The sequence below is a fragment of the Tupaia chinensis genome, unplaced genomic scaffold (genome assembly GCF_000334495.1).
Source record: "Tupaia chinensis unplaced genomic scaffold, TupChi_1.0 Scaffold000088_1, whole genome shotgun sequence".
Classification (NCBI taxonomy): Eukaryota; Metazoa; Chordata; class Mammalia; order Scandentia; family Tupaiidae; genus Tupaia; species Tupaia belangeri.
In genome coordinates, this window is record NW_006159550.1 from 6,518,789 (window position 1) to 6,542,232 (window position 23,444).

Sequence of the window (23,444 nt, forward strand, 5' to 3'; positions counted from 1 at the left end):
TTCCAACATGGGTGCCCTCTGAGTGGCAGAATGTGCCAGCCCAGCCCGAGTGAGTGAGGCCCATAGCGCACACCAAGGCAGAGTGCAGGGGAGGGCAGTGAGAGCAGGGCGGGAGATCTACCTCCCTCCGCCCATAAAATGACGGGAGGAGACGGGTCTGGTTAGCACTAGGGCAGCTTCTACGCTGTCACAGCTCCAAGCCTGCAGGGCTTCGGTGGGGACACAGCAGGCTCCTTTCCGTGCAGGGCTTGTGTCCAGTGCCACTTGCCGTCACCACAAAGTTTCATCTGCTTCTGCTTTTCAATGTTCCAGACCACAGACGTGAGGGCTGCTTCGCCTGCTTCATCTTAGAACTAGCCAGTGTCTCCCTCCTTGTCCCCTTCCTTCCTTCCAACCTTTCTTCCTATTTTCCTTCTTTGTTTCTCTTATTCTTTCTTTCCCCAGAGGGTACATGTGCTCACCAAAGAGAGACAGAAAGACAGAGGGAAAGTAAGCCCTCCCTCCCGGGGGGTGGTCATGGCCGAAACCCCATCTCCATCTCTCCCTCCGTTTGGGATTTTGGGGGGCACACTCACATGCACCCAGTGTCTATCATGTGTCTGAGGCTACAGGAGCTGGGACTCAAACTGTGCACCTGGTCATTCCTGCCTTCACCCCGCACCACGACTGGCCCTTGTCCTTTTGTAAGAGCTAGGTCAGTTTTGTCATCCTTGCGTTTATGTACCTCATATTTATATATCCTGCATATTGTAAAGGGAAGCAGTTCGAGGACAAGTGGAAGGGGAGTAAGGGCGTTGTCACAAGCAGAGGAGCCAGGACTTGAACTCAGGTCTCCTGATGCCTCAGCCAGTGCTTCTTCACCCACCAGAATGCCTTTGCCACATGTGAGGCTGAAATGAGTTTTGAGAAGGGGAGTAAGGGCCTTGTCACAAGCAGAGGAGCCAGGACTTGAACTCAGGTCTCCTGATGCCTCAGCTAGTGCTCTTCACCCCCCAGAATACCTTTGCCACATGTGAGGCTGAAACGAGTTTTGAAAGTGCACAGGAATGGAAAGATGGTGGTTAAGCTATATTTGCTGCTCCGGAATCTTGGGAGGCACTGCTAGCGACTGCAGGGTACAGCTGCACACTTCGGGCGGCATGAGGTCTGTCCGCAGGGGCGGGAATGGCTCCCATAGGCTTTGCTCATTCCACCGTGAGACCCGAGTCATCCCTGCACCAGCCCCAGCCAGCCCCCAGGAGAGACCCCATGGAGTTCCGCACTGTCCTCAGCCCGGGGAGTAACAGCTGGAGATACGAGCAGAAAGCATGGTCAGTCCCACCTGCAAGGGAGGAGGTTGCCTTTCGCCCCTTGCCGGCTTACAGCACGGAAATGCTGGATTTCACAACGTCCAGTTCAGACGTGTAAACACAAGGGCACTTCATTATGCTTTTGAGGATGATTCTTCAAACCTAAAGGGAGATCTGAGAAATAAGCCTAATTCATTCTAAATGAACGTGACTTCGTTCCAAACGAGCAGCTTCACTGCATGCCGAGCGTGAGTGTTGGCGTCCATCTGGGCTTCGCATCTTCACTTCCTGAGGCTCTACCTGTGACACTCCGAAGTTCCCTTTCTCTCCGTTACAAGCGGCCCTTATCTCCACCTTTGCCATGCAAGGAAGCACAGGTCCAGGATAAACACACTCCCTTGTGTGGGAGTAGCTTTCCCATCAGTGTTCAGCTGGGAGACTGAGACACACCAGGACCCTGTGGAGCTTTTGGTACATGTATTAGGTTGCAGGAAGTTCACGAGGAATAGACCGATGCTGCAGCATATGAGCCTGGAGGTCAGGGGCCGGCTGAATCGCTAGCCCAGCCTCCGAACCCGCAGATAAGACCAGGATGTTCTGGGTGTCAGAGTGAGCTCTGCATGGCCTGTTCTCTCGGGGATCTGAAAAAGAACTCATTATGGGTTTGGATCCAGTTGAATGCTTTCATAATGGTGCATGTGGTAAACCCAGGATACCCCAAAGAAAGCCATAGACTCCACCCTGTACGCTTGTTTTCTTTCATGGACTCATTTGTTCATTGATTCGTTCACTCCTCCATCCACAAACATGTATTGAGCAACTCCTGCATTCCAGTTCCTGCCTAAGGTGCTGAGAACCAGCAGAGACCCAGAGATCCTTGGCCCCTGCTGTCTCGGGCTTTAAAAGCTGGGCTGAGGGCGGGGAGAGTCACCAAGGACTGTGCCCTGTGCGTGATTACAGGAAGCGCACATGGGTTGCTGTAAGAGTCAACAGGAAGGCATCTCACCCAAGTGTGTGGGTAAGATGCTGAACTTTCAGGGCTGGAAGCACCTGTACGGTCATCCAGTTCAAGCTGCTTTTCATTTTGCACCCAGGGCCAGCAGCTTGGCCGGGACTTGATCGCCAGCACAGACCTCTGCGTGTTGTAGGGCTGGCTCTCCCGAACCCTCCCCACCCCAGCACTCTCCCTCACGTGGCTGCCTCTGTGTGTGTGGACACAGCCTGCTGACATCGCCAGCACAGACCTCTGCGTGTTGTAGGGCTGGCTCTCCCGAACCCTCCCCACCCCAGCACTCTCCCCTCACGTGACTGCCTCTGTGTGTGTGGACACAGCCTGGTGACCGACCTCCTCTCCACTCAGACCCCTTGGGCCACAAATCCTGTTTCATAAAGTATTTATGTTTCCTGAGAAGAGAAATGTAAATGCCACGTGAACAAATGTTTTGGGGGAATATATGCTCAGTGAGTGGAAGAAGCTCTATTTTCTTAGCTCTTGATTAATTATTTTGAAGAGCAGTTATTTGTTATTTCCTGCTTAGTGTGGCTTAACAGGGAAGATAAGTCCATCCACACTATTAATCCCACTTAATGGATACAGCGAGCTTACATAGTCTAAAAGCAGGTCATTTAACACTATGTTGGAGGGGAATGGAGATGTGAGCACACACACAGGGAAGCAGGACGTGAAACGTGTGCAGCTGGGACCCGGGAGGGACAGACCGGGTCAGGTCCCAGTGCTGTCGTGTGCATACGTGGCTCCTAAGGCCAGTCAGGCCATCCCCTGCCTGCTTCCCTCTGAAGGGGAGGGTGAGCAGCCAGCGCTGACACAGCAGTAAGTGCAACTTCTGCAAGGCAGACCCGCAGGAGAGTTGCCAGTTCATGTCCGGACACTTCCCTGAGCATGCCAGGCCTGTGTGTGCCTGTGATCAGGCCTGGCTGAATCTGGGGCTAGAGCTCAGCATCAAGACCCTGCCAGGGGTTCTATACCTCTGTCTCTGTCTGTCCATCTCCCTCTGTCTCTCTCAATCATGAAATAAGTAAGTAAACTTCAAAATAAAATGAAGATGATGACAATCACTGGGTCCTTATGAGGGGCCCACTACATAGTGCTGGAAGAGGGCTTAGCCCGTGCCTGGCGCATGCTGGCACTTGTAGAAGGAGTCCCTCATTGCTAGCCCCTAGCCACACCTTAACAAGTTGTAATACTGCTCACATGTAGATGGTTAACACTGATATTGTGGATACATCTGTAGATGCTTCGCCTTATCTTAGAAAATATAGTAGAATTAGGTGAGAAAGAAAAAGTCGAAGAGAAAAAAGGACCATTTCTACCCTGCAAATCTGCATCCTTGCTGAAGACTGGACACATACTTCACTCAGAGTTTTCCCTTCATCAGTGGAAGTAGGAAGGTCTGGCTGGTTATACAATGTTCAGTGTGCGGACACTTGACAAATACTTACGCAGTGCCCATCACATGCCAGTCACTGTTCTGTGTGTCCATGTTGTGGCATAAGAGGGGATCCATGCAAGGGAGGCGAAGCACATGAATAGAGTGGGCAGAGCAGATCTCGCTAACTGCGGCAGTGACATTGGAGTAAAGTCGTGCAGGGGATGAAGGGAGCAGGCCACGTGGGTAGCTGGGAGAAAGGCATTCCAGCTAGAGAACTGGCAGCGTAAAGGCCCTGAGCTCCAAACAGGGCTGGGTCTTGAGCGAGTAACGAGGAGGCCAGTGTGGCCGAAGGAGGAGAAAGGGGAGAGCAGGAATCAGTGACACTGGAGAGGTAGCCAGGCGCCTGATTGCATCGGGGAGGGCTGCAAGCAGACTTGCACCGACTTGAGTTTTTAAGAAATCATCCCTCTGGGATGATTGCCGTCCCGGGGATGGACTCTAAGGAGGCAAATTTGGAAGCAGAGCCATCAGCTAGGAAGCTATATCACTAACCCAAGCAATAGCAGATGAGAAATTAGAGTCTCTCTTAAAAATTAGATATGTTGGCGCCAGCAGGTAGTATGGTGGTTAGGGCACTGGACTCCTACATGGCTGAATGTGGTTCAAATCCTGGACCTAACAACTTACTTTCTCACTTTCCCTTTCTCTGTTTCCCTCTCTCTCTCCTCTCCTCTCTCTTTCTGTTTGTCTCTCTCTTTCTCTCTTTCTGGTGAGTGCACATGCCCTGTAGTAAATTTAAAATTATAATAATTATTTTTTTAAAAAATTAAATGTATTTTTGGGCCATCCCATGGTCTGGTGGTCAAGGCAGCTGGACCCCACATAGCTAACTCTGTGGTTTGAGTTCCAGACCTGTGGGCATGAGAAACACATTGGGCGCACATGCATATGTGCTATAAATCCCCAAAGCTAGGAGAGAGAGAACAAGACCACAGTGTGACCGTGTCCCATGGAAAGGACTTTCTCACCTTCTTTCTCTCCCACTCTCTCTCCCCTCTCCCTCTGGAAAGCTCACATGCTCTCTGGCGGAAAAAGAATTTTTTTAAATGAGATATATTTTGAAAATAAGAGACAGAAGTACTTCCTGAGTGATAGATGTGGTTGTAAGAGAAAGAGGAGGAGTCAGGGATGAGGGCAAGGTTTGGAGCCTGAACCGCGAGTGGAGCAGGTTTAAACAGATATCAGTTCAGCTTCGGACGTGCCGACCTATGAGACATCAAGCAGGCAGGCAGACATGTGTTTAGAGCTTAGCAGAGAGGTCTAGGTTGGAAGTATACATTTTTTTTTCCTTTTTTTCTTGGAGAGGTTTTTGCTATAGGGTGCATGCGCTCGCCAGACAGACAGAGAGAGACAGAGACAGAAAGCGAGAAATCACCCCCCAGGGGGGATAGCCACGCCACAATCCCTTCTCCTCCATTCTCCTCTCGGGATCTTGGGCACGCACGCACACGCGCCCAGTGTGAGTTTAAGCCACCGGGTCCGGGACTCGAACCGCGGTCGACTACATGTGAGTCCAGCGACATAGCCATTATGTTAACTGCTGGTCCTGGAAGTTTAAATTTGAACGTTGTTGGCATGGCATTGATAGGTGAAGCCATGAGTCTAATGTAAGGAACAGAAGAGATTGGAGGACTGAGCCCTGAGGTCCTTCCGTAGTGAAACAGAAACAGATCGGTTTCTATGAAACAGACACTGTCACTCAGCCAGTCTCTGCAGAACCCTTCTAGATCCAGGGTCAGTAAACTACAGCTCTCCCCAATCTGGCCCACTACTTGTTCTTGCAAATAAAGTTTTACTGGAATACAGCCACACTCATTTGTCTAACACCAATGGTAGCTTCCACCTGCCAAGGTAGCATCGAGTAGCTGAGCAAAACACCGACTGTGTGACCCGTGAACCCTGAAGTCCTCACTCCTGACTTCACAGACAAAGTTGCTGGCCCTGCTCTAGATGAGCCACAGGTGGCTGCAGGGCAGGAGGGCAGGCCCAGGCCAGTGGCACTGTCTGTCCTCTTTGTCCAGCAGTGGGCTTGTCGGGCCTGGGCTTGGAATTACTCCCCAGAAACAGTGCTAGACGTGGAATGGCTCTTCACTCACTCTTTTACCCTCACTCCTTTGTTTTTTTTCAAGTTACAAGAGCCTTGGAAAGAATTAGAGAAATATTTACCAAAGCAAAGCCAGTGAGCCTATGACTGCCCCATTGACCCCAGATGGGAATTTCTAAACCTAGTAGCTGCCCTCATTGTCATTGCCCGGTTACCCCAGAGGCCAGATGTCAGCCGTGTAAACGTGTGGCAAGTGTCTCTTATGCTTGCTCAATGTGTGGGGATTTTAAAGCTCCTGAAGCCATTTGCAAGGAAAGAAAAAATGGCTTAGAGAAGAAAGCGCCGTCCTACTCCCCCAGTGCCCCGCCAGGCTGGGAGTCCTTTGGAGTCGTAGCAGAAGGGTCCCCTCTTGGCCCAGCGTCCTCACTCACTCTGGCAGGGTGCCCCCGAAGCACGGCTCCGGCACTAAGTGTGTTTCATGACAGGCACCTCTGGGGGCTCTAGAAAATCATGAAGTGTCAATTAAAATTACTTGGAAGTTCTTTCAATTATTTCCACCTTTCAGGCCTCATCTCTGTACCCTCCTCTTTATTTTAATAACTCAACCCTGTCGTAGCAAAACAATGCTTTAAAATACATCTGTAAGCTAAGACTTGATGAAATTCTGAAGCTCTTTCTCCTGTGTTTTCTCCCTCCCTGAGAGCCTCTTCCCCCGCTCCCCGCCCAGGGGCGGACCTGGAGTCAAGGACAGTGATTCATGGCCAGCAGGGTGCCCTGGAAGTTCCTCTTGTTCTTCTCCATTCAGTGCAGGGTTCATCAGGACTGCAGTTCCTGAAGCCTCTTAGAAAATACGATAGAGTCATAGTGGTCGGAAAGCCTGGGATGAGACCCTGTGAGACCCGCTCCGAGAAGACGTCGCAGTACTCCAAGCTGTGTCATTAGGGCTGCAGTTCCACGCTCTGTGGGCGTGGGACAGTGGAACAGTCAGGTGACAGGAGGTGTGAGCCACCCGAGCTCCCCACACACGCTGGTGGAGTGCCCGGATGCCCCGTTGGAGGCTGGATCCTCTCACGTGACCACGTTCTATTTGCTAGTGTGCAAATGGAAGCAGCTTGTACAGGAGGACTCGAGCTGTGCCGGTATCTTCCTGAACCTGCACAAGCCAGTTCCCAGTTCCCCTCTATCTCGGGAATGGTGATAGGAATACCCACCCCCAGGGATTCTTTAAGTGGAGTCCTGCAGGGAAGAGGGCTCTTCAGTGAGGGGTATTGTGTGCTCTGCCTGGCTCACAGCAGGTGCTCAGCAGTGTAAGTGTCTTTGTGACCATGGGTGGAGCAGCTGTGAGGGCAGGTTGCCTTGTCACCCTGTAACCCAGGGTGGAGCCCCTGTGAGGGCAGAGCACCTTGTAACCTAGGGGACGAGCACCTGTGGGGACAGGTCACCTTGTAACCGAGGGGTGGAGCCCCTGTGGGGACAAGTGACTGCGAGCCTGCTGTCAGGGCCAGCGCAGAGCTAGGACGGAAGCTGACGAATGTGAGTATTGAGTGTGGTACCCTTCGGGCAGTGGGGCGTCGGGTCTGGAAAGGACACAGAAGGGCCCAGGGCTTCACCCGTGCCCGCCCTCCTGCCCAGTGCACCACAGAGACGGACTCACACTGCCCCCTCTGGGCGTCAGCAGCTTCTGAGGAAAGACTCCCCTTTACCACAGAAGAGGAGACAGACTGAGCTGGCCCGCGGGAGAAACCCTGTGTCCACATCCCAGGGCTGTGTCCTGGCGACCCCAGACCACTGCCCCGAGGGCCGGGTGCTGTCTCCCGGCCCAGCTTCCCCAGACTCAGATGCAGGGGCCCTGCATAAAGCTGCCTATGATCAAAATCTCTGGTCTTAAAAAAAAAAGAAAGAGAAAAGACTCGGGGATATCTTGGTAGTTGTGCAGCGTGGCGTGCACCTGAAACTGAATTACAGCATAAGCAGAGACAAGATGCCACAGTCTGACCAGCTCCGAAATCACCTCCATCTCTGTGCGCTGGCATCTGGGGCCGTGTGGTTCCTGTGGTGCGTGATGGCCCGGGAAGCCCATGCGAGTCTGTGGTTTACTGTGGTGCGCTGTCTGTGTGGGGTGGTCATCGCACGGTTGCCCAGTATTCCTGTGTGCTCAGGTCGTGGATATAATCGAGGAGTCTACCTGCTTCAGGAGGAGAAAAAAAAAAAAAAGAAGATTGAACAGAAAAAAATTTTGAACAAGAATTTATTGTCTTGGAAGAGCTAAATGGATTTTTGCATAAGTTTGTACCTGTGGCTTTGAAAAATAAGAGAAGCAGTTTCTCAGGATGCTTTGTTCTAGGAAAACATCACTGCGGTGGCTGCTGCTCCTGTGGCCATCCTGTACATGTCAGACCTTCCCGTGCCATGGCATCAGATACCCCTGCCGCTGGCACCTCGCTGGTGACCGGAAGCACCCTCGCGGGAGGGCCTGATGTTCTGCAGGAGGTGCAGCACGCTGCCAGCCGCGGCCGTGTCCTCTGCACCTCCTGCCGTTTCTCAGGGTGCGCTGCGGGATGTGTGTTTACCCCCAACAGGGAACTGAAGGAGAAGATCCAGCCCGAGATCTTAGAGCTGATCAAACAGCAGCGCCTGAACCGCCTCGTGGAAGGGACCTGTTTTAGGAAACTCAACGCCCGGCGGAGGCAAGGTATTGTTTTGGGGAAACTCCCCACTGGAGTAGCGGGGTTCCGCAGCAGCCTGCTCCCGGGGAATCCCAAGGGCATGGGGTTAGCGTATGGGTAAGACCTGCAGGCTTGTAGTTGGGACAGAAGTGCAGAATTACCGGAATTACCCGACAACCCGCAGGCTGCAGATCCCCCCCGCCAGCCCATGCCACAGACCACAGCGCTGGTGACAGTGACCAGGGCGTGCTCTGAGCTGCGGTCCCAGGCTCCTCTCCGCACTCTACCTACGTTAGCGCAGCTTCACCTCAGGCTTCCCTGCACTTTGGCCCCGTTTACAGACAGGGAGACTGAGGTGTCGCAGGGTTAGGAAACGTCCACAGCCACCCGAGAGCAAGGACTCACTCCACAGCCTCTGGCCCTCCCTTTAAAGACGCACTAAGCCGCTGGCCAGGCTGGCACCCACATCAGATTTGATCTTGGACCTTTGGCACAGACTGGCCTTTATTCTCACGTGCCCTGCACTGACTTCCTCCCACGTAGGACTGCTTTCATTTGGGGGAATAAGTAACAGTGAACGAAACAAGGGGAGAATCAGCTTATTTCAAGACAGATTTCTGGATTGTCTCTATTAATTGTAAACTCAAGATGTCAAGTCAAAATGGGCACCAGCAGCTTAGATCCGATAGGCCCAGATGAGTCTTATTTTTAAGAATTATTCTATTTAACTTTATTATCATAACAATTATTATTATTATTAGTTTGACCAGAGAGAGAGTGAGTATGAGAAAGTAAGCCACGAGGTCCAGGACTCGAACCAGGCTTGGCCGTGCAAAAAAAAACTGAGAGCCATGGCTCGGAGGAGGTGAGGGGCTGAGCAGGACTGCAGCGAGCGTGGGCATCAGCGTCTGTGGGGCACCCACACTGGTGCTGACCCAGAGAGCGGGCGCAGATAATGCCGGAACCTCCCGTGGGTGCCACTCAGAGCTCGCCCACCAACGGCAGCCCTGGCCATTCCCCTCACTGTTATTTGTTTATTTTGTATTTTTGATGAGCGTACAATCGGCGTACATATTCGTGGGGCACAGTGTGATTCTCTAGGACATGACGCAGCGTGTGTGATTAGACCTGGGTAATTGGCCCATCCGTCATCTCAACCCTCCCTCACTGCTCCGTGTGGGGAGACTCAGAACCCCCTGGGCAGCCGCTGAGCTGTGCGGCGACCTATTGTTAGCCACGGCCTCTCTGCTGTGTTTTCTCTATTTTGTAACCCTGGACATGATTCTTATCTATCTGTATTTTTAATTATTATTTGCAAAATATTTTACTAGTTTCTCAATTTATATCCTGTATTGGGCCGTCGGAAAAGTTATGAGTATTTTTCTATGCCGAAGTGCATCATGACTTTCTAACAACCCAGTAGATACAACCTTACACCTTTAATACAGTTTTTACCTTCTACAAATGCAAAAAAATTGAGTTTAATGTTTCTAGACCTGTGGCTGTTAACCTCCGTACAACGCCAACTCACCACCGTAAACTGGGGTACTTTTTCCGAAGTTGACAGCATACCTACGGTTTCCAATCTGTCACTCAGTTTCCATTAAACTGCCAGCATCCTTCTGCCTCCCCAACCCAGTCCATGTCTTTCCAGTCACTAGTCATCGTATTAGTCATTCTCCAAGTCTCCACTGCTAGCAGGTCATTTTTTTTTTCCAAAGACTTAGAACATGGGGTATCCTGTTTTTGTGCCTGCCTTGTTTCGTTTGATACGATATTCTTTTGGCTCGTGCATTTCATTCATCCATTTCACTGGCTGAATAGTATTCCGTGCATGTGTGCATGCCACATCTTACTGTTCCTTCATCTGTTGACAGACGCTTAGGTGGAGTTCACACCCTGGCTGGTGCGTATGCGCTGCAGCAGACACTGGGCTGCAGACCCCTGTACAGCACGCCGATTTCCGTTCCTTTGGACGCAAACCTAGTCATGGGCTTGCTGGGTCACACAGCAGTCCTTCAACTGCTCTGTGCTGAATCCTCAGTAACTGTGAAGTATCCTAGTGAGGAGCTTCCAAAGACAGAACCTCCCTGAGGAATGATGGTGCAGGTTATTCTCAGAGCTTCGAGCTGGGCCTCGGGAGTGCAGAGGGGCCTGAACAGGAAGGCCAGAACAGCGTGATGAAGGACAAGCAGCAGGAGAGGGAACTCAGGCTCCCCTTCTGCCTGTGAAGGATGAGTTTACACCCTCCTACCCCACTGCGTTTCTGTGTGGGGTGCCACCTTGGCAAGGACAGGGGCCCTCAGCCAGGGGACGTGGACACGGTCTTCCCTCAACCCCTGTCCAGCTGCGTGTCCTTGAGCAGCTCTCCCATCAGACATGGAGAACAGTGCCCGTGTCCTCAGGCTGCTGGGAGGAAGAAAGGTGATCATGAATGTAGCTCTTCCACAGCCAACGGTGGTTCAAGTCCCTGCCCCAGCAGCTTGTGCCTGTGTGCCCCAAGTCCTGACAGTTTGGAGAAATGGAGGAGAAGGGGTGGAATGTGACCACGTTCCTTGGGGGGGAGGTGTCTTCTCTGTCTTTCTGGCTGCTATACGCTCTGGCAACGAAAGGAAGAGAAAGTAGCAACCAGAGGCAGCGCGGGCCTTGGTTCTCCGATTACCATTCCCGTCTATAGGCAGGACGCATGCCCTCCCGAGGCCGCCAGTGACCATCTCTAAGGTGCGCTAGAGCTCCTGGAGGACGTCAGCCAGGCAGGTAGTCCAAGGTGTGCCCTGACCTCTTCATGGCCTTGGAGAGTCACCGTTCGTGGTGTGCTTCCCCATAAAGGTGATTGCGAAGTTTCTGTCTACTTCAGTCTGGCCAGAGGGCACGGAAGTGTGGGGTGGGGGTGACAGATAGACACTTGTCCTCAGCCGCTTCCACTGAGACCCAGCTAGAGCCCTTCGGAGCCCAATTCCTAGAACTGAATTTCACTTTCCTGTCTATTTCACCTTGAGACTTCCTTTCTAGGCTGAAATGGAGATGTTCTATCATAATAATCCTTTTTCTACACATAACTACAGGGATTTGGTGGTTGTTATTCAAAAAGTGTGAGTCTCTTTTCTGTAATTTTTTCCAGTTTTCTAAAAATAAATTATCTAGCAAACAAAAAAATATTAGCATCCCAATTATAAATGTATGAGCTGAGCTCCCTGAGGAGCATGGCATCTGTGTTTAATACAGAATCGTCTCCAAGTGCAGAAAGGAAGGCTTTTTGATGTTTGGTAAAAGGATTTGAAATCTGGTGGCTGACTCTGCTTAAAAACAGATTCACAGTAGACCGCGCTCAAACCCGTTTCCTGTCACGCCATTGAAACATTCCGCTTCGGCGTATGCAGAGCAATGAGCACGTGACGTCAGAATCATTTGTAATCCCTCTGAGGAAGATGCATGTGGGATGGGACCTGCACGACAGGTGCCCCACGCGTTACAGAGCAGGTGCTGTGCAGGGGTCCTGGCCACACTCCATGTACTTGGCCTGCGGTGAGCATGCAAGCAGTGACCAGTGCAGGGCCATACAGCAGAGCTTCCAGTCCCACAGGTTGGGGAAGTGGAGAGGGAAGGCAACACAGCCCTTCGCAGGCCACGCTGGGTAGAAGACTTCCCCCAGTCGATACACCCCCATGTACTTGGCCTGCGGTGAGCATGCAAGCAGTGACCAGTGCAGGGCCATACAGCAGAGCTTCCAGTCCCACAGGTTGGGGAAGTGGAGAGGGAAGGCAACACAGCCCTTCGCAGGCCACGCAGGCCAAGACTTCCCCCGGTCAATACACCCCATCATTCTCCCTGTCTCACTCACAACTCTGCTCCTTGGATAGTCTGACGCAGAGCTTTAGAAATCTGGGTTTCTGGAAATTCTGACCACGTGAGAACTGGGAGGCAGTACACCGTGTAAGACGCACTCCCTGGGTTCAGCTCCTGCTCCCCACGCCCTACCTGGGCAGCCTTCGGCACTCTGCTCAGAGTCTGTGCCTCCTGTCTGTCCAGCCGGGGCGAGGTTGGCCCCCACCTCACACAGTCTAAGGACCGAGTACAGTTACAACCTGTGGCACGCAGTACTGGCGCTGGTCACACTCACGGTGATTTTACGCTGGTTTGCGTGTAGTCTCCCAGGCTATAGATTTGTAAACACAGGAGGCAGAGTGGCATGGGTTGTCCCTTGCGTCACTCCATTCTGTCCCCACAGACGGCAAGGCTCTGATTGCAGATCCTTCACAACGGGAGCCGCCATGCTCCTGGCACCCTGGACTCCCAGAGCGTCAGGGACGAAACCCCAGCGGTGCCGTCTCAGGGCCATGGCTGGGAGACGTGCCGTCTCCTGCACATCTGAGGGCAGAGGACTGCCCACCGCGCCCCTTCAGTTTCAGGGAGTGGTGTGGTCAGAGCCGCGTGCACTGAGTGGTCCGTGACAGCCACAGCTGAAGGTGAGGAGGTGTGGCGAGAGCGATGGCGCTCCGTGGAGGGCCTTGTCATTGCCCGAGCAGCCTCCCCGTCTACGCGGAGTGGGGGGCTTGCCCTGGAACCAGGTGCCGCACGAAATCAGATGAGGAGCCCGGCTTCCCACCTCCGCAAGCGAGGCCGTGCCTGCACTTGACGGGGATCCGAGAGCAGGCGGAGGCTCGGGCCACACGGAGAGCGGTGGCTTCCTGTACTCACCTCGAGTGACATTCTCTTAATGTTTCATTAAACCTAACGGGACTCATTTGTACAGAAAGGCAGATAGAATTAAATGCTTTCAAATGAAGAGAAACCAGTTCATCTTCACACCCCACACACATGCATACACACGCGCACGTGCACCCCCACACACACATGCATACACACGTACACACACAACACACACATGCATACACACACGCACACATAACACACACATGCACGCACACAACACACACACACGAAGAAAAAGACTGACATATGCAGTCCTCTCCATATTTCCCGTCTTGGAGCTTGGAGATGAAGAGGTGGTATTAACACCCTCTCCTCCCTAACTGGCTGGAAGATCTCCATATCAACTCTTATTTTCTCCTTAAATGCTAGTAAACAATCTTTGACGATGTTCCTACTGCTTCCTGCTAATTGCTTTTAGTGACACAATTCACTCTTTCATTGCCCAGAGGGATCGAGAGCTGGTAATATCATGCTGAGTTTTGAATGGAAAATGCACATTTTTCTTACCAGAAAAGAAACTGCAAATCAGGCCTGGGCTGGGGACTGACTGCGACTCACCCAACCTGTCGGCGTGCTGGCTGCAGCCGGCAGCTCTGCTCTCTCATACCAGCTCTTTAGGGCAGAAACACACAAGTTAGGACCCCCTAAACCCTGCAAAGCTGAGGACCCAGCTCCTCCCGGCCAGGAAGGTCCCGGCTCAGAATCCGCCCCTTGCCTGGGAGCCGTGTCCTGACTGCTTCCCCCACTTTCCCTGTACGCCGGGCTGGGAGGACCCGAGCTGCGCGTCAGTGTGTGCAGCGTGCACAAATCTTCTCTCTACATAGGGTAAGGGCAAACGCGCCAGAGGTAGGAGAAAGCCCCGGCGTGTTGTCAGACACAGGTCGGGGGAAGGAGGGTCTGGAGGGAAGGCGTCCATCGGCTGCTCCTGGACACTTGTCGCGGAGTTCCAGGCAGCCCCTTGGGTTTCTTCTCAATGAACGTCACGCAGCTTTGCGAGGGTGATGGCTGTTCCGCCCCTGGAACTCTGGCGAATAGTGGCTGTTGTGGAGCAGTGTGTGGATGTGACCGTATGTGGCACAAGAGACTGTCCCTGCATTTCCCCAGAGTACCAGGGGATATTTGAAAAGTTCATGGAAAATGCACATTACAAAAGCACTGTGCGTGGATTTCAAACAATTTTTGCACCAAAATAAAGTTGTAGTTTAATTCGATTTTTCCATGAGCTTTTTAAAAGTTGATTTACTTCTCTGTTCTCTCAGAGACAGAGAGACAAGCACCTCATCAGGGTCCCCACTCCATGATCCACATCCAACCTCAGGGAGCCTGGTCATGGGCACACGTGGAGCCTGCACATACAGACAGGTCCTTGGACTCGAAACCAGGACTGCCACATGTGGGTGCAGTTGCAGTATAGCTGCGTCGCCGTCTGCCCCCCGACAATCTGTCCGAAGTCCCCCAGATAGCCAGAGTTGCCGGTTTGTCCCTCCCCTGCCTCTCAAACCTGGAAGCTAGCGTCTCCACCATCTTTCTCCTAGCTGCCGTTAGAAGCCGAGAGACCTCCTTGCCTTGGGCTCGGCCTTGCGTGGTCCCACGTCTGCCTTCCAGTCTGTCTCTTTTGCCACACCCATCGGGGTGCTGTCCTTGGTACGCGCTCTGCACACATTCACTGCTGCATCAGCTCATCCCGACTGTGGGAGCAGCAGCATTTTTGAAATCTTACACATCAGCACCTCACGAGTGAACACAAGTGGTGCAGGGGACTCCACAGTATGCCTGCGTGTGCTGAACTGTGTGCCAGCTGCGTTTCTTACATCCTCCCCCGTCAAATACTGAGTATGGTTGATCTTTGATCGTGCCGCATTGACTCTGGTTCCAAGCAGCCTGCTCACTCCGAGGACTCACTCCCGCCTGTGAAGCGAGGTGTTCCTGTCAAGGACAGGTCAAGCTGGTCCTCAGCCTCAGACCTGCCTGCCCAGCCATGCCTCGCTCACTTCCTTCCCAGCCTCTGCCCCTTCCACCTGCCCCCTTGCTGGAAATCTCACCACAGTGGAGACAGGAGAAGGAAGGCCTTTGGGCAGAGCGCCCAACTGGCTTTGTGGCTGTCCAGGCCGTGCAGACCAGGTGAGGGGCCCGCTCCGGCCTGTCAGGCCTGGTCAGGAGCACTGCTGGTCCCGTAATCGTGGCCTCATCCTCGAGCTCCCAGTCCCCGTGTGGATTCCAAGTGCTGTTTTCATGGGAAACTGGTGACCACATGTACTGCCTAATTAATGTGAGTGCTCATTACTCAGGGGTAACTTCGTCTTCCCCCCTTGAAATGCCCTCCCAGAAAAATGACCTGCATTTGGAATCCATATATCATCATTTGGAAAATTGGGCAATTCTAGAGAAATGACCTGCATTTGGTATATATTACTTAAATTTGAAAATTTAGTGAGTTGAGGTTTTTCATAGCCAGTAAGTAACTTTCTTTTTCTCCTCCCAAATTTTCCTAAGAGCTGCGACTCCTTTCAGTACATGACTTGCCATGTTCTGACCTTACTCAGGAATTCTCGAACTCTGTAGACCAGGAAGGCGGACCCCACAGAGGCACTCCCCTCTCTGGATGGTTGGGCATTTCGTTGTTGTTCCTCTTGTGGCTTTTATTCCCAGTTTAAGACTTCTTTTTTCCTGTTAGAAGAATCATAGTTGGAACATGGTTTTGCAGTGAAGGCCGTTTAGGTAGAAAACCACTTTGCTTAGACTGTGCTGGAGAGCCTTCCCACCATACTGGTTTCCACACAGTTTGCCTTTGCAGGCGCAGTGAGGGGTGACTTGGCCAGGGCCACCGAGCGTGCCACTTGGATAATGGTCCCAAGGACGTGCAGGCAGTGGACACTCTGGGCCACAGGCATTTTGACCAAGTCCTTTTGGGTCCTTCATTATCCACTTGGCCAATGCCAACTTGCAACTTTCATGTTAGGGTGTTGAGACTCTGCAGTTATGACAGTCCCAGGCTTCCCGCCACTGTCAGGGCCCATGAATACCCTGGAATCCTCACATCCCACTGAGGGAGTGGCTCACCCCGAGCCCGTGGCCGACATTGGTGAATACTGAGTGGTTGCTGTGTGGACACCAATAATGACAATCCAATCCAAGTTAGAGGTACAGAGATGCTGGTGCACCTCAGATGAGAGACTCTTCAGCTGCAGAGATCAAAGAGAGTGTCCTGGAGGAGGTGGCACTCAAGCTTATCCCTAAGAGCTGCAAAAACGTTGCCGCTGTTTCAAGTTCCTTATCAATAAGATGTGTTCTTTGCCTCCCCCTGCCTCTTGGGCTTACTCAAAATCCGTTAATTACACTTGAGGGGGCTTAGAAGGTAAAGTTGAAGGGGTTATTTATAATAACGATCCTAAGGCCCTGGTCATGCCTATTCCGAACATTGGACTCGAGGAATTGGGAGAATGAATGGGAATCGCCTCATTCTTTGGCTAAATCCCTGAATTATTTAGATGACCTCCATGAATTATCACTCACGGATAATTTGCGTCTGAGCTGCAGGGTGGAGCTTTGCTGTATCCAGTCAGCACGACCTTGTCCACAACGGTCCCAACAGTCTGGAATCTCAGAGAGGGAAGGGGGGCAGACAGTTCCAAGAAAGCTATTTTGTCTGTATCTCCCGCACCAACTTTTGTCAGCCTAAGCGAGTAAGGAAGAGTCCCCATGGTGATAGCAGATCTAGGACATGCCTTCTGGAAACCACCCCCTCAAAATCAATCTCCCTCGAGCTGTCTGGACTCGGTGACTTTCCTAAGGGTTATCAATGTGTACGGGGCAGGACAGATGCTAGCTGAATGCCCAAATCAGAGGGGTCCTACTGCCCAGGGCCCTGAACTCATCCTTCCCATGCTTGAAATCCAATGAACTGCCCGTCCCTCCAGGACAGCGCTAGGGAAAAACTGTGCTAGTATTTTGGGAAACCAGAGTAAATTACTTCATAAACATTTTTTTCTTTTTTTTCTCTCTGTCTCTTCAGACAAGTTCTGGTACTGTCGGCTTTCTCCAAATCACAAGGTCCTGCATTATGGAGACTTGGAAGAGAGTCCCCAGGGAGAAGTGCCCCATGACTCCCTGCAGGACAAATGTAAGTGTCTGGCCCGTGTAGAAGGCCGCGTTTGGGCTGTCTGTTGCCTGGTCACGATATTTCATGCTAAGAAGACCTTTGGCCATGTCTCTCCTGGCAGACCCCTTGGTCTGGTGCTCTTGCCAGGTTCAAGGCCCTGAAGAATGAACAGTTTGGGGTAGAACAGGCTTGACCGTCCGGGAGGTTTCCAGATCTCTTTCCTGATGGATGTAACTTGGGGTTCAGATGCCCTCTCCCTACTTATCCAGTGCTGCTTCAAGGGGCAGAGATAACATAAACCTGGTTTTGTCAAAGGTCTTTTCTGATGACGTGTCATAGAACTTACGTAGTGGGTTGTCAGAAAAGTCATGACACATTTTTGCGTGGAAGAAATCGGGAAATATGTCGTGGCTTTACCGATGACCCCTGTGATGGCAGACCCAAATATGACTGGCTTACTTCAAGTAAGTTACACAGGTGCCTGGAAGGTGTATGATCAATTTCGTTCGATCATTACTGGAGGTTCCCAAGTGAGTGTATTACACACACTGATTTTGCTTTTTCTGCATGTCGTCTGCCCTAGCAGAGGTGAGTAAGTGTGTAGGATTCTCCCAGGCCAACTCCAAACCTCATGCCAGGTTATTGACAGTGTTAAGCGTACATTTAAGTGAAGTATTGTGGAAATATTGCAATCCACTAGGGTGATAAATTAATTTGGAAGGGAAATGAGATCAGGTGAGTGAATGGAACCTCAGAGGGTGTCTCAGGCAGAGCTCAAAGAGGAAGAGCACACTCAGGATGTTTTATACGTTTTTATTTTTAAGGTTTAGCCATAGGGTATGCGTGCTTTCCGGAGGGAGACAGAGAGAGACAAAGAGTAAGGAATCACCCACAAGGGGGGTGGCCACACCACAGTCCCTTCTCCTCCATTCTCCTGGAATTTCAGGCACACATGCACAAGTGCCCGGAGTGAGTTTTAAGCCTCTAAGTCTGAGACCTGAGCTATGGTCAGCCATGTGGGGATCCAGTAGCTCTTATCTCCGCACCACCTGCGGGCCCCAGGACAACTTGAAATGACCTTTGAAAGTCACGTTGACCTTGAAGCGTGTTCAGATAAGCATGTCCCACACAGACTCCTTGCCCAAGTCTCCCCTTGCCTCCTGTCACCCCAGGGCCCTGGAGTCACATCTGTACTGCCTTCCCTGTAGCTCGCCATGGAAGGCGAAAATAAAGCACGAGTGGGACACTCCCTGACACGCTCGGACTCACCGGCAGTGCGGGCGGGCAGGACAGTCTCTTCCTCCGGCTTAAAAATGCGGCAGCCGGGCCCTTCTCGTGCCGTTTACTTTAGAAAGCAGTCTCGTTTTCTCTCATGGACCTGCCTCCCAGCTCCCAGTACTGACACCCCAGTGGGGAGAAAGAAATCAGAACTCGCCTATGAGGGCCTGGGACAGTGCTGACGTGTCACTCCATTCTCCTGGAATTTCAGGCACACTCGCTGTGGGGCCCGGGACAGTGCTGATGTGTCGCTGTGGGGCCTGGGAGTGGGTGGGCGGTCCAGAACTTCTGCCTGTGAATGGAGGTCAGAAAGCCTGCCTGCCCCAACACAGACAAGGCCAGGGGTTCTCTAAGTGTGGCCGTCAGCAGCCATTTCCCCTGGAGCTTATTAGAAGTGCAGATTCTCAGATCCCATTACCAGGCCACTGAATCGAAAACTGGGAGTGAGGCCCACAGCCTGTTTTACCCAAGCCACCAGGAGATTCTGGCTCACATTTGAGAGCTGCTAACCTCCCTCTTGCCAGATACTCCACGTAGTGATCCCCCATATGTGGCTTTCACAATAAGCAAAAACATTTTTTAAAGTAAATCAACAGCCAAGTTTTCATTTTGGCATTAAAAAAATATGTTTAAAAAAATAAAATACCTCGGCCCAGCAGATGGTGTGGAGGTTAAGGGGGCTGGATCCCACATGGTTGACTGCAGTTCAAGTCCCAGACCCAGTGGCTGAAAAAAACACACCTGGCGCATGTGCATGTGTGTCCAGAATCCTGGGAGGAAAATGAAGGAGGAGGGCTTGCCAACCCCCGGGGGGCTCTCTCTCTCCCCCTCTCTCTCTCTCTCCCCCTCTCTCTCTCTCCCTCTCCCTCTCCCTCTCTCTCATGCTCATGCACACATGTACCCTATAGCAAACTAAAAAATATATAGATAAAAAATGAATAAAACTTACCTAAAATTTAATATGACAGTCCTTTTATAAGAGGAAAGACCCTTCATCTCACCACACACGAGAAGGGCCTCACCTTGGAATAAAGGCCAGTCCTTCTGCTGAATTAAATTAGCTCTATGAAAGACTCACGTGAGTGCCCTCGCTTTCCTGCATTTGCAACTAAGTAGTGAAAACTCCCCCAGGAACTAGGAACTGCCCAAGGCCAGCAATTTGGACACACCACTCTACATGCGGGTTAGATGAGAAGAGTTAGAAGTTGTCATTAGTCAGAGCGTCCACAGGCCTGGGGTGTCCTCAGCCCCATGGTAACCTGACCAAGAACCAGGGAAGTCTGCACAGGAGAGACCAGCTCGGTTCACCCCTTCCCTGTGTGGCCTGACGAATCGCCCTGCCTCTCACTGGACATACTTACTCCATAGGTGCCGGGACACAGTCCACTTCTCAACCCAGACTCAGGCATCTGACTGGCAGGTTTGCCAGGCGACACACACAGCACATCCCACTGGCAGCTGCTCAGGAATCGGCAGCCCTGCCCCCAGAGCAGGTCCCAGGATGTGCACAGAGCCACGTGTGGGGCACCTTGGGGACTGCCACGAGTCGGTGCTCCACAAGTCTGGGAGGGCCTCCCTTTCAAGAGCTCAGGGTGGGGGGACCAGCAGTTAGCGTAATGGCTATGTCACTGGGACTCCCATGTAGTCGACCGCGGTTCACGAACTGGACCCAGTGGCTTAAACTCATGCCAGGCACGTGTGCGTGCGTGCCCAAGATCCCGAGAAGAGAATGGAGGAGAAGGGATTGCAGCATGGCCATCCCCCTGGGGGGTGATTTCTCACTTTCTGTCTCTCTCTCAAAAGCTGGGATAACATCCCCCATCAAAAAAAAACACCAAAAAAAAAAAAAAAAAAAATAAAAAACCTCAGGGTGAAAACAACTAGTAGCTGGGGCCCAGCGGTGCCAATGCCAGGAGGCCTCAGAAGAGCAAGGCCGGACTGCAGCTCTCCAGACAGCTTGTGTGGGTCACACCTCGGCCATTACTGTTGTTCATCATGTGGCTTTTATTCCGTTCTTACACTTTTTTTCCTTTCAGAAGAATCATAGTTGAGACACGGTTTTGGAGTGAAAGCAATTTTAGGTACAAAGACACTCCCCTTAGACCACAGAGGAGAGCCTTTCCACCCACCGGCTTTCACAGTTTGCCTTTGCAGGTGCAGTGAAGGGGGACTTGGCCGGGGCCACCGAGCGTGCCACCTGGATAATGGTCCCAAGGGTGTGCAGGCAGTGGACACTCTGGGCCTCAGGCATTTTGACCAAGGAGTGGCCATGGAGTGATCCTGATTCTGGGAGAAGGTTGCAGCAGTCCCTCCTGACAAAGTCTCCAAATCCTTGTTCACACCTTTCTCCTGCCCCCACTGAAGTCCAGTAACAGAGTCCAAAGCTTCTCCATGCACAGTTTTTTTTGTTTTTTTTTTGAAAGAGAGATTTTCGCTATAGGGTGTGTGTGCTCGCCAGACATTCAGAGAGAGACATAGAGACAGAAAGCGAGAAATCACCCCCCAGGGGGGATGGCCACGCCGCAATCCCTTCTCCTCCATTCTCCTCTCGGGATCTTGGGCACGCATGCACCCGCGCCTGGGGTGAGATTTAAGCCACCGGGTCCAGGACGCGAACCGCGGTCGACTACGTGGGAGTCCAGCGACGTAGCCATTACGCTAACTGCTGGTTCCCCATGCACAGTTTACCCATTGCAAGAGAAACCAAGAGCACACGGAGTGCGAGTGCGTGCCCACGGAGGGTGTGTGTGTGTACACAGGGTGTGCATGCCCATGGAGGGGGTGCATGTGTACACAGGGTGTGTGTGTGCGAGCCTGCACCATCCACACGTGTGAACAGGAGCAGAGGGGGTCTGTGTAGTGAAGTGCAGTGGAACTGCCCTGTGCCTAAGACGCAGTTCACTGCTTTGGGCTTGCACCTGGCTCGCATTCACTCCAGATCTGCAATCTGCCTGGAGTAGAGCAGTCACCCTCTTGGCTCTTAAAAGTCAGGACCCTCATTCCACTAGTAAAACGAGACGTCCTTTAATTAACGTGAAGTGCCATTGCTCTTGCCGGGTACAATTGCCTTGTCTCGAGACCGACGGGAGACTGTCTTCCGCCCCTCGAATTAATTCCGTGCTGAATATTGAGGTACTGATGAAACAAACGCTGCAATTGAGTCCTCTTGATATGACCAGTGCGAGTGAAGACCAAGGGCCTCTCCTTAGATGTCTTCCTCCCTGAAAGTGAAGGAGGTGGCTCTTCTGGAATTCACTTGTCAGGAAATAGGGCTCTTGAAAGTCCGCATCGCCTTAATCCGTCTTGCCCCACATCCCTCCCGCCAGGTTTGCAGACATCACCGTCTGCCTCGGAAACACTGGGCTCCATTGCTTCCCGCCATGCCCAGGGCCCCTCGCTGCCTCCCTGGGAAAGAATGCAGGCCAGCTCTGCTCGCTCCCACCTCAAAGGGACCAGGGCGCCCGGAAGAAGGAGATTAGGCCTGCTCCAGGAGACAAGCAGGACGCTGACACAGCCAGGCTGGAGGCCATCTGGGTCACTGAATAGCTCAAGGCCCTCCTTCTGCAGAGGGAATTAACTTCGATTATCGGTAGTAAGAGTCATCACAAACGACATTAATGTAGTTCTTAGTGCATGCCAGGCGCTGCTGAGAGCTCTGCATAAGCTGTCTTCTCAGCCCGAGAGGTAGACATCACCATCATGGTCTTCAGATAAAGACACTGAGGCACAGAGAGCTGAAGGGACGTGTTTCAAGGTCACAAGGTTAGCAAACAGCAAAGGTCAGAGGAGTCCAGCTCCACGGCCTTTGTCCACTGCACTGCAGCCCTGTCTGAGGGCGGACCGTGGTCCGGGCCCAGACTTCCAGTTCATTCTCAGAGAAGCCTATGAGAGAGTGTTCCAGTTCTGCTTTCAGACAAGGACGCCACGGCTCTGAGAGCTTAAGCCCAGAGTGGTACAGCCGTAGGTGGATCTAGAATTCAAACCCAGCTCTCTCTCTCACCCACGCCATGCTGTGTGGCTGGCCCGCAGGCCAGAGGCTAGAGTGGGCCTCACCTGCCCGTGTCAGCCTGACCCTCCTCTGTCTCTTCCCGTGGGGCTTCCGTGTTGGAGCTAGACACACACGGCGAGTACTTGAGGCTTCCTAACCGCCACCAGCATGGTTTCTGCCACAACCTGACTCTCCCCCACCTCCCATGGCGAAAGCTGAACTATTTCCATCATGGTGGCTCTATTTACTTTTTCAGTGGTATTTTGGTTTTAAATCACAATTAAAATTACTTCTACGGGAATTAGCGGTTTCCTCAACGTCTGCGAAGTGATATTGTTACCTGGGGCTGTGTGTAGCGTGGTTTTGGAGAAATCATGGCCTAGCAAGGGGCATGGAGTGGATCTCTGCTCCCGCCGACTGCAAGGTTACACGATCGATCCCCTGTCTTCCCACCTGGAAATAGGGAGTGTGGAGCTAAGATCCTCTCAGTCCAGCAAACTGAAAAGACATTGAGAGAAAGGAGGCCCCGCCCCGGGGATGAGAGTGAGGGTGGGACCTCCTTCACCAGAGACCCAGTTGTGGCATCTGCGCCCCCTTCGATCTTGCTTCCACACAGAAAGGCCTGATCAAAATGCCAGCCTGGCTTTGCAGTCACCAGAAGCTTCCTGCTACCTCCTCAGGGTGCAGGTCCAGGAAACGCGAGCCTGGCCCTCTCTCCGGAGCTAGAGAGGAGCTAGAGAGAATGTTCCCACGCCCAGCCTTCGGCAGCATCTGCAAACAACTATACAGAAAGCATCCTCTCAGAGCTGGGCCACTGGGAGGGCTGCTTCCCTGTTAGTCACGGTCCTGTGAGTGATCAGCCCTCCCTCCCTGGCCGGGGCAATGCGTTTACAGAACACGCAGCAGGGGCTACTACG

At 52.3% G+C, this 23,444-nt stretch overlaps 1 protein-coding gene across 4 annotated transcripts in view; it reads left to right on the forward strand.

The window, feature by feature from the left end:
* ELMO1 (engulfment and cell motility 1) overlaps positions 1-23,444 on the forward strand; it is a 514,794-nt gene that overhangs the window by 466,117 nt on the left and 25,233 nt on the right. For all 4 annotated transcript variants that reach the window (XM_006143011.3, XM_027769765.1, XM_027769766.1 and 1 more), the window contains 2 exons: positions 8,363-8,475; positions 17,175-17,282. In XM_006143011.3, coding sequence (XP_006143073.1) covers positions 8,363-8,475; positions 17,175-17,282 — 221 coding nt within the window. The remainder of the gene's footprint in view (positions 1-8,362; positions 8,476-17,174; positions 17,283-23,444) is intronic.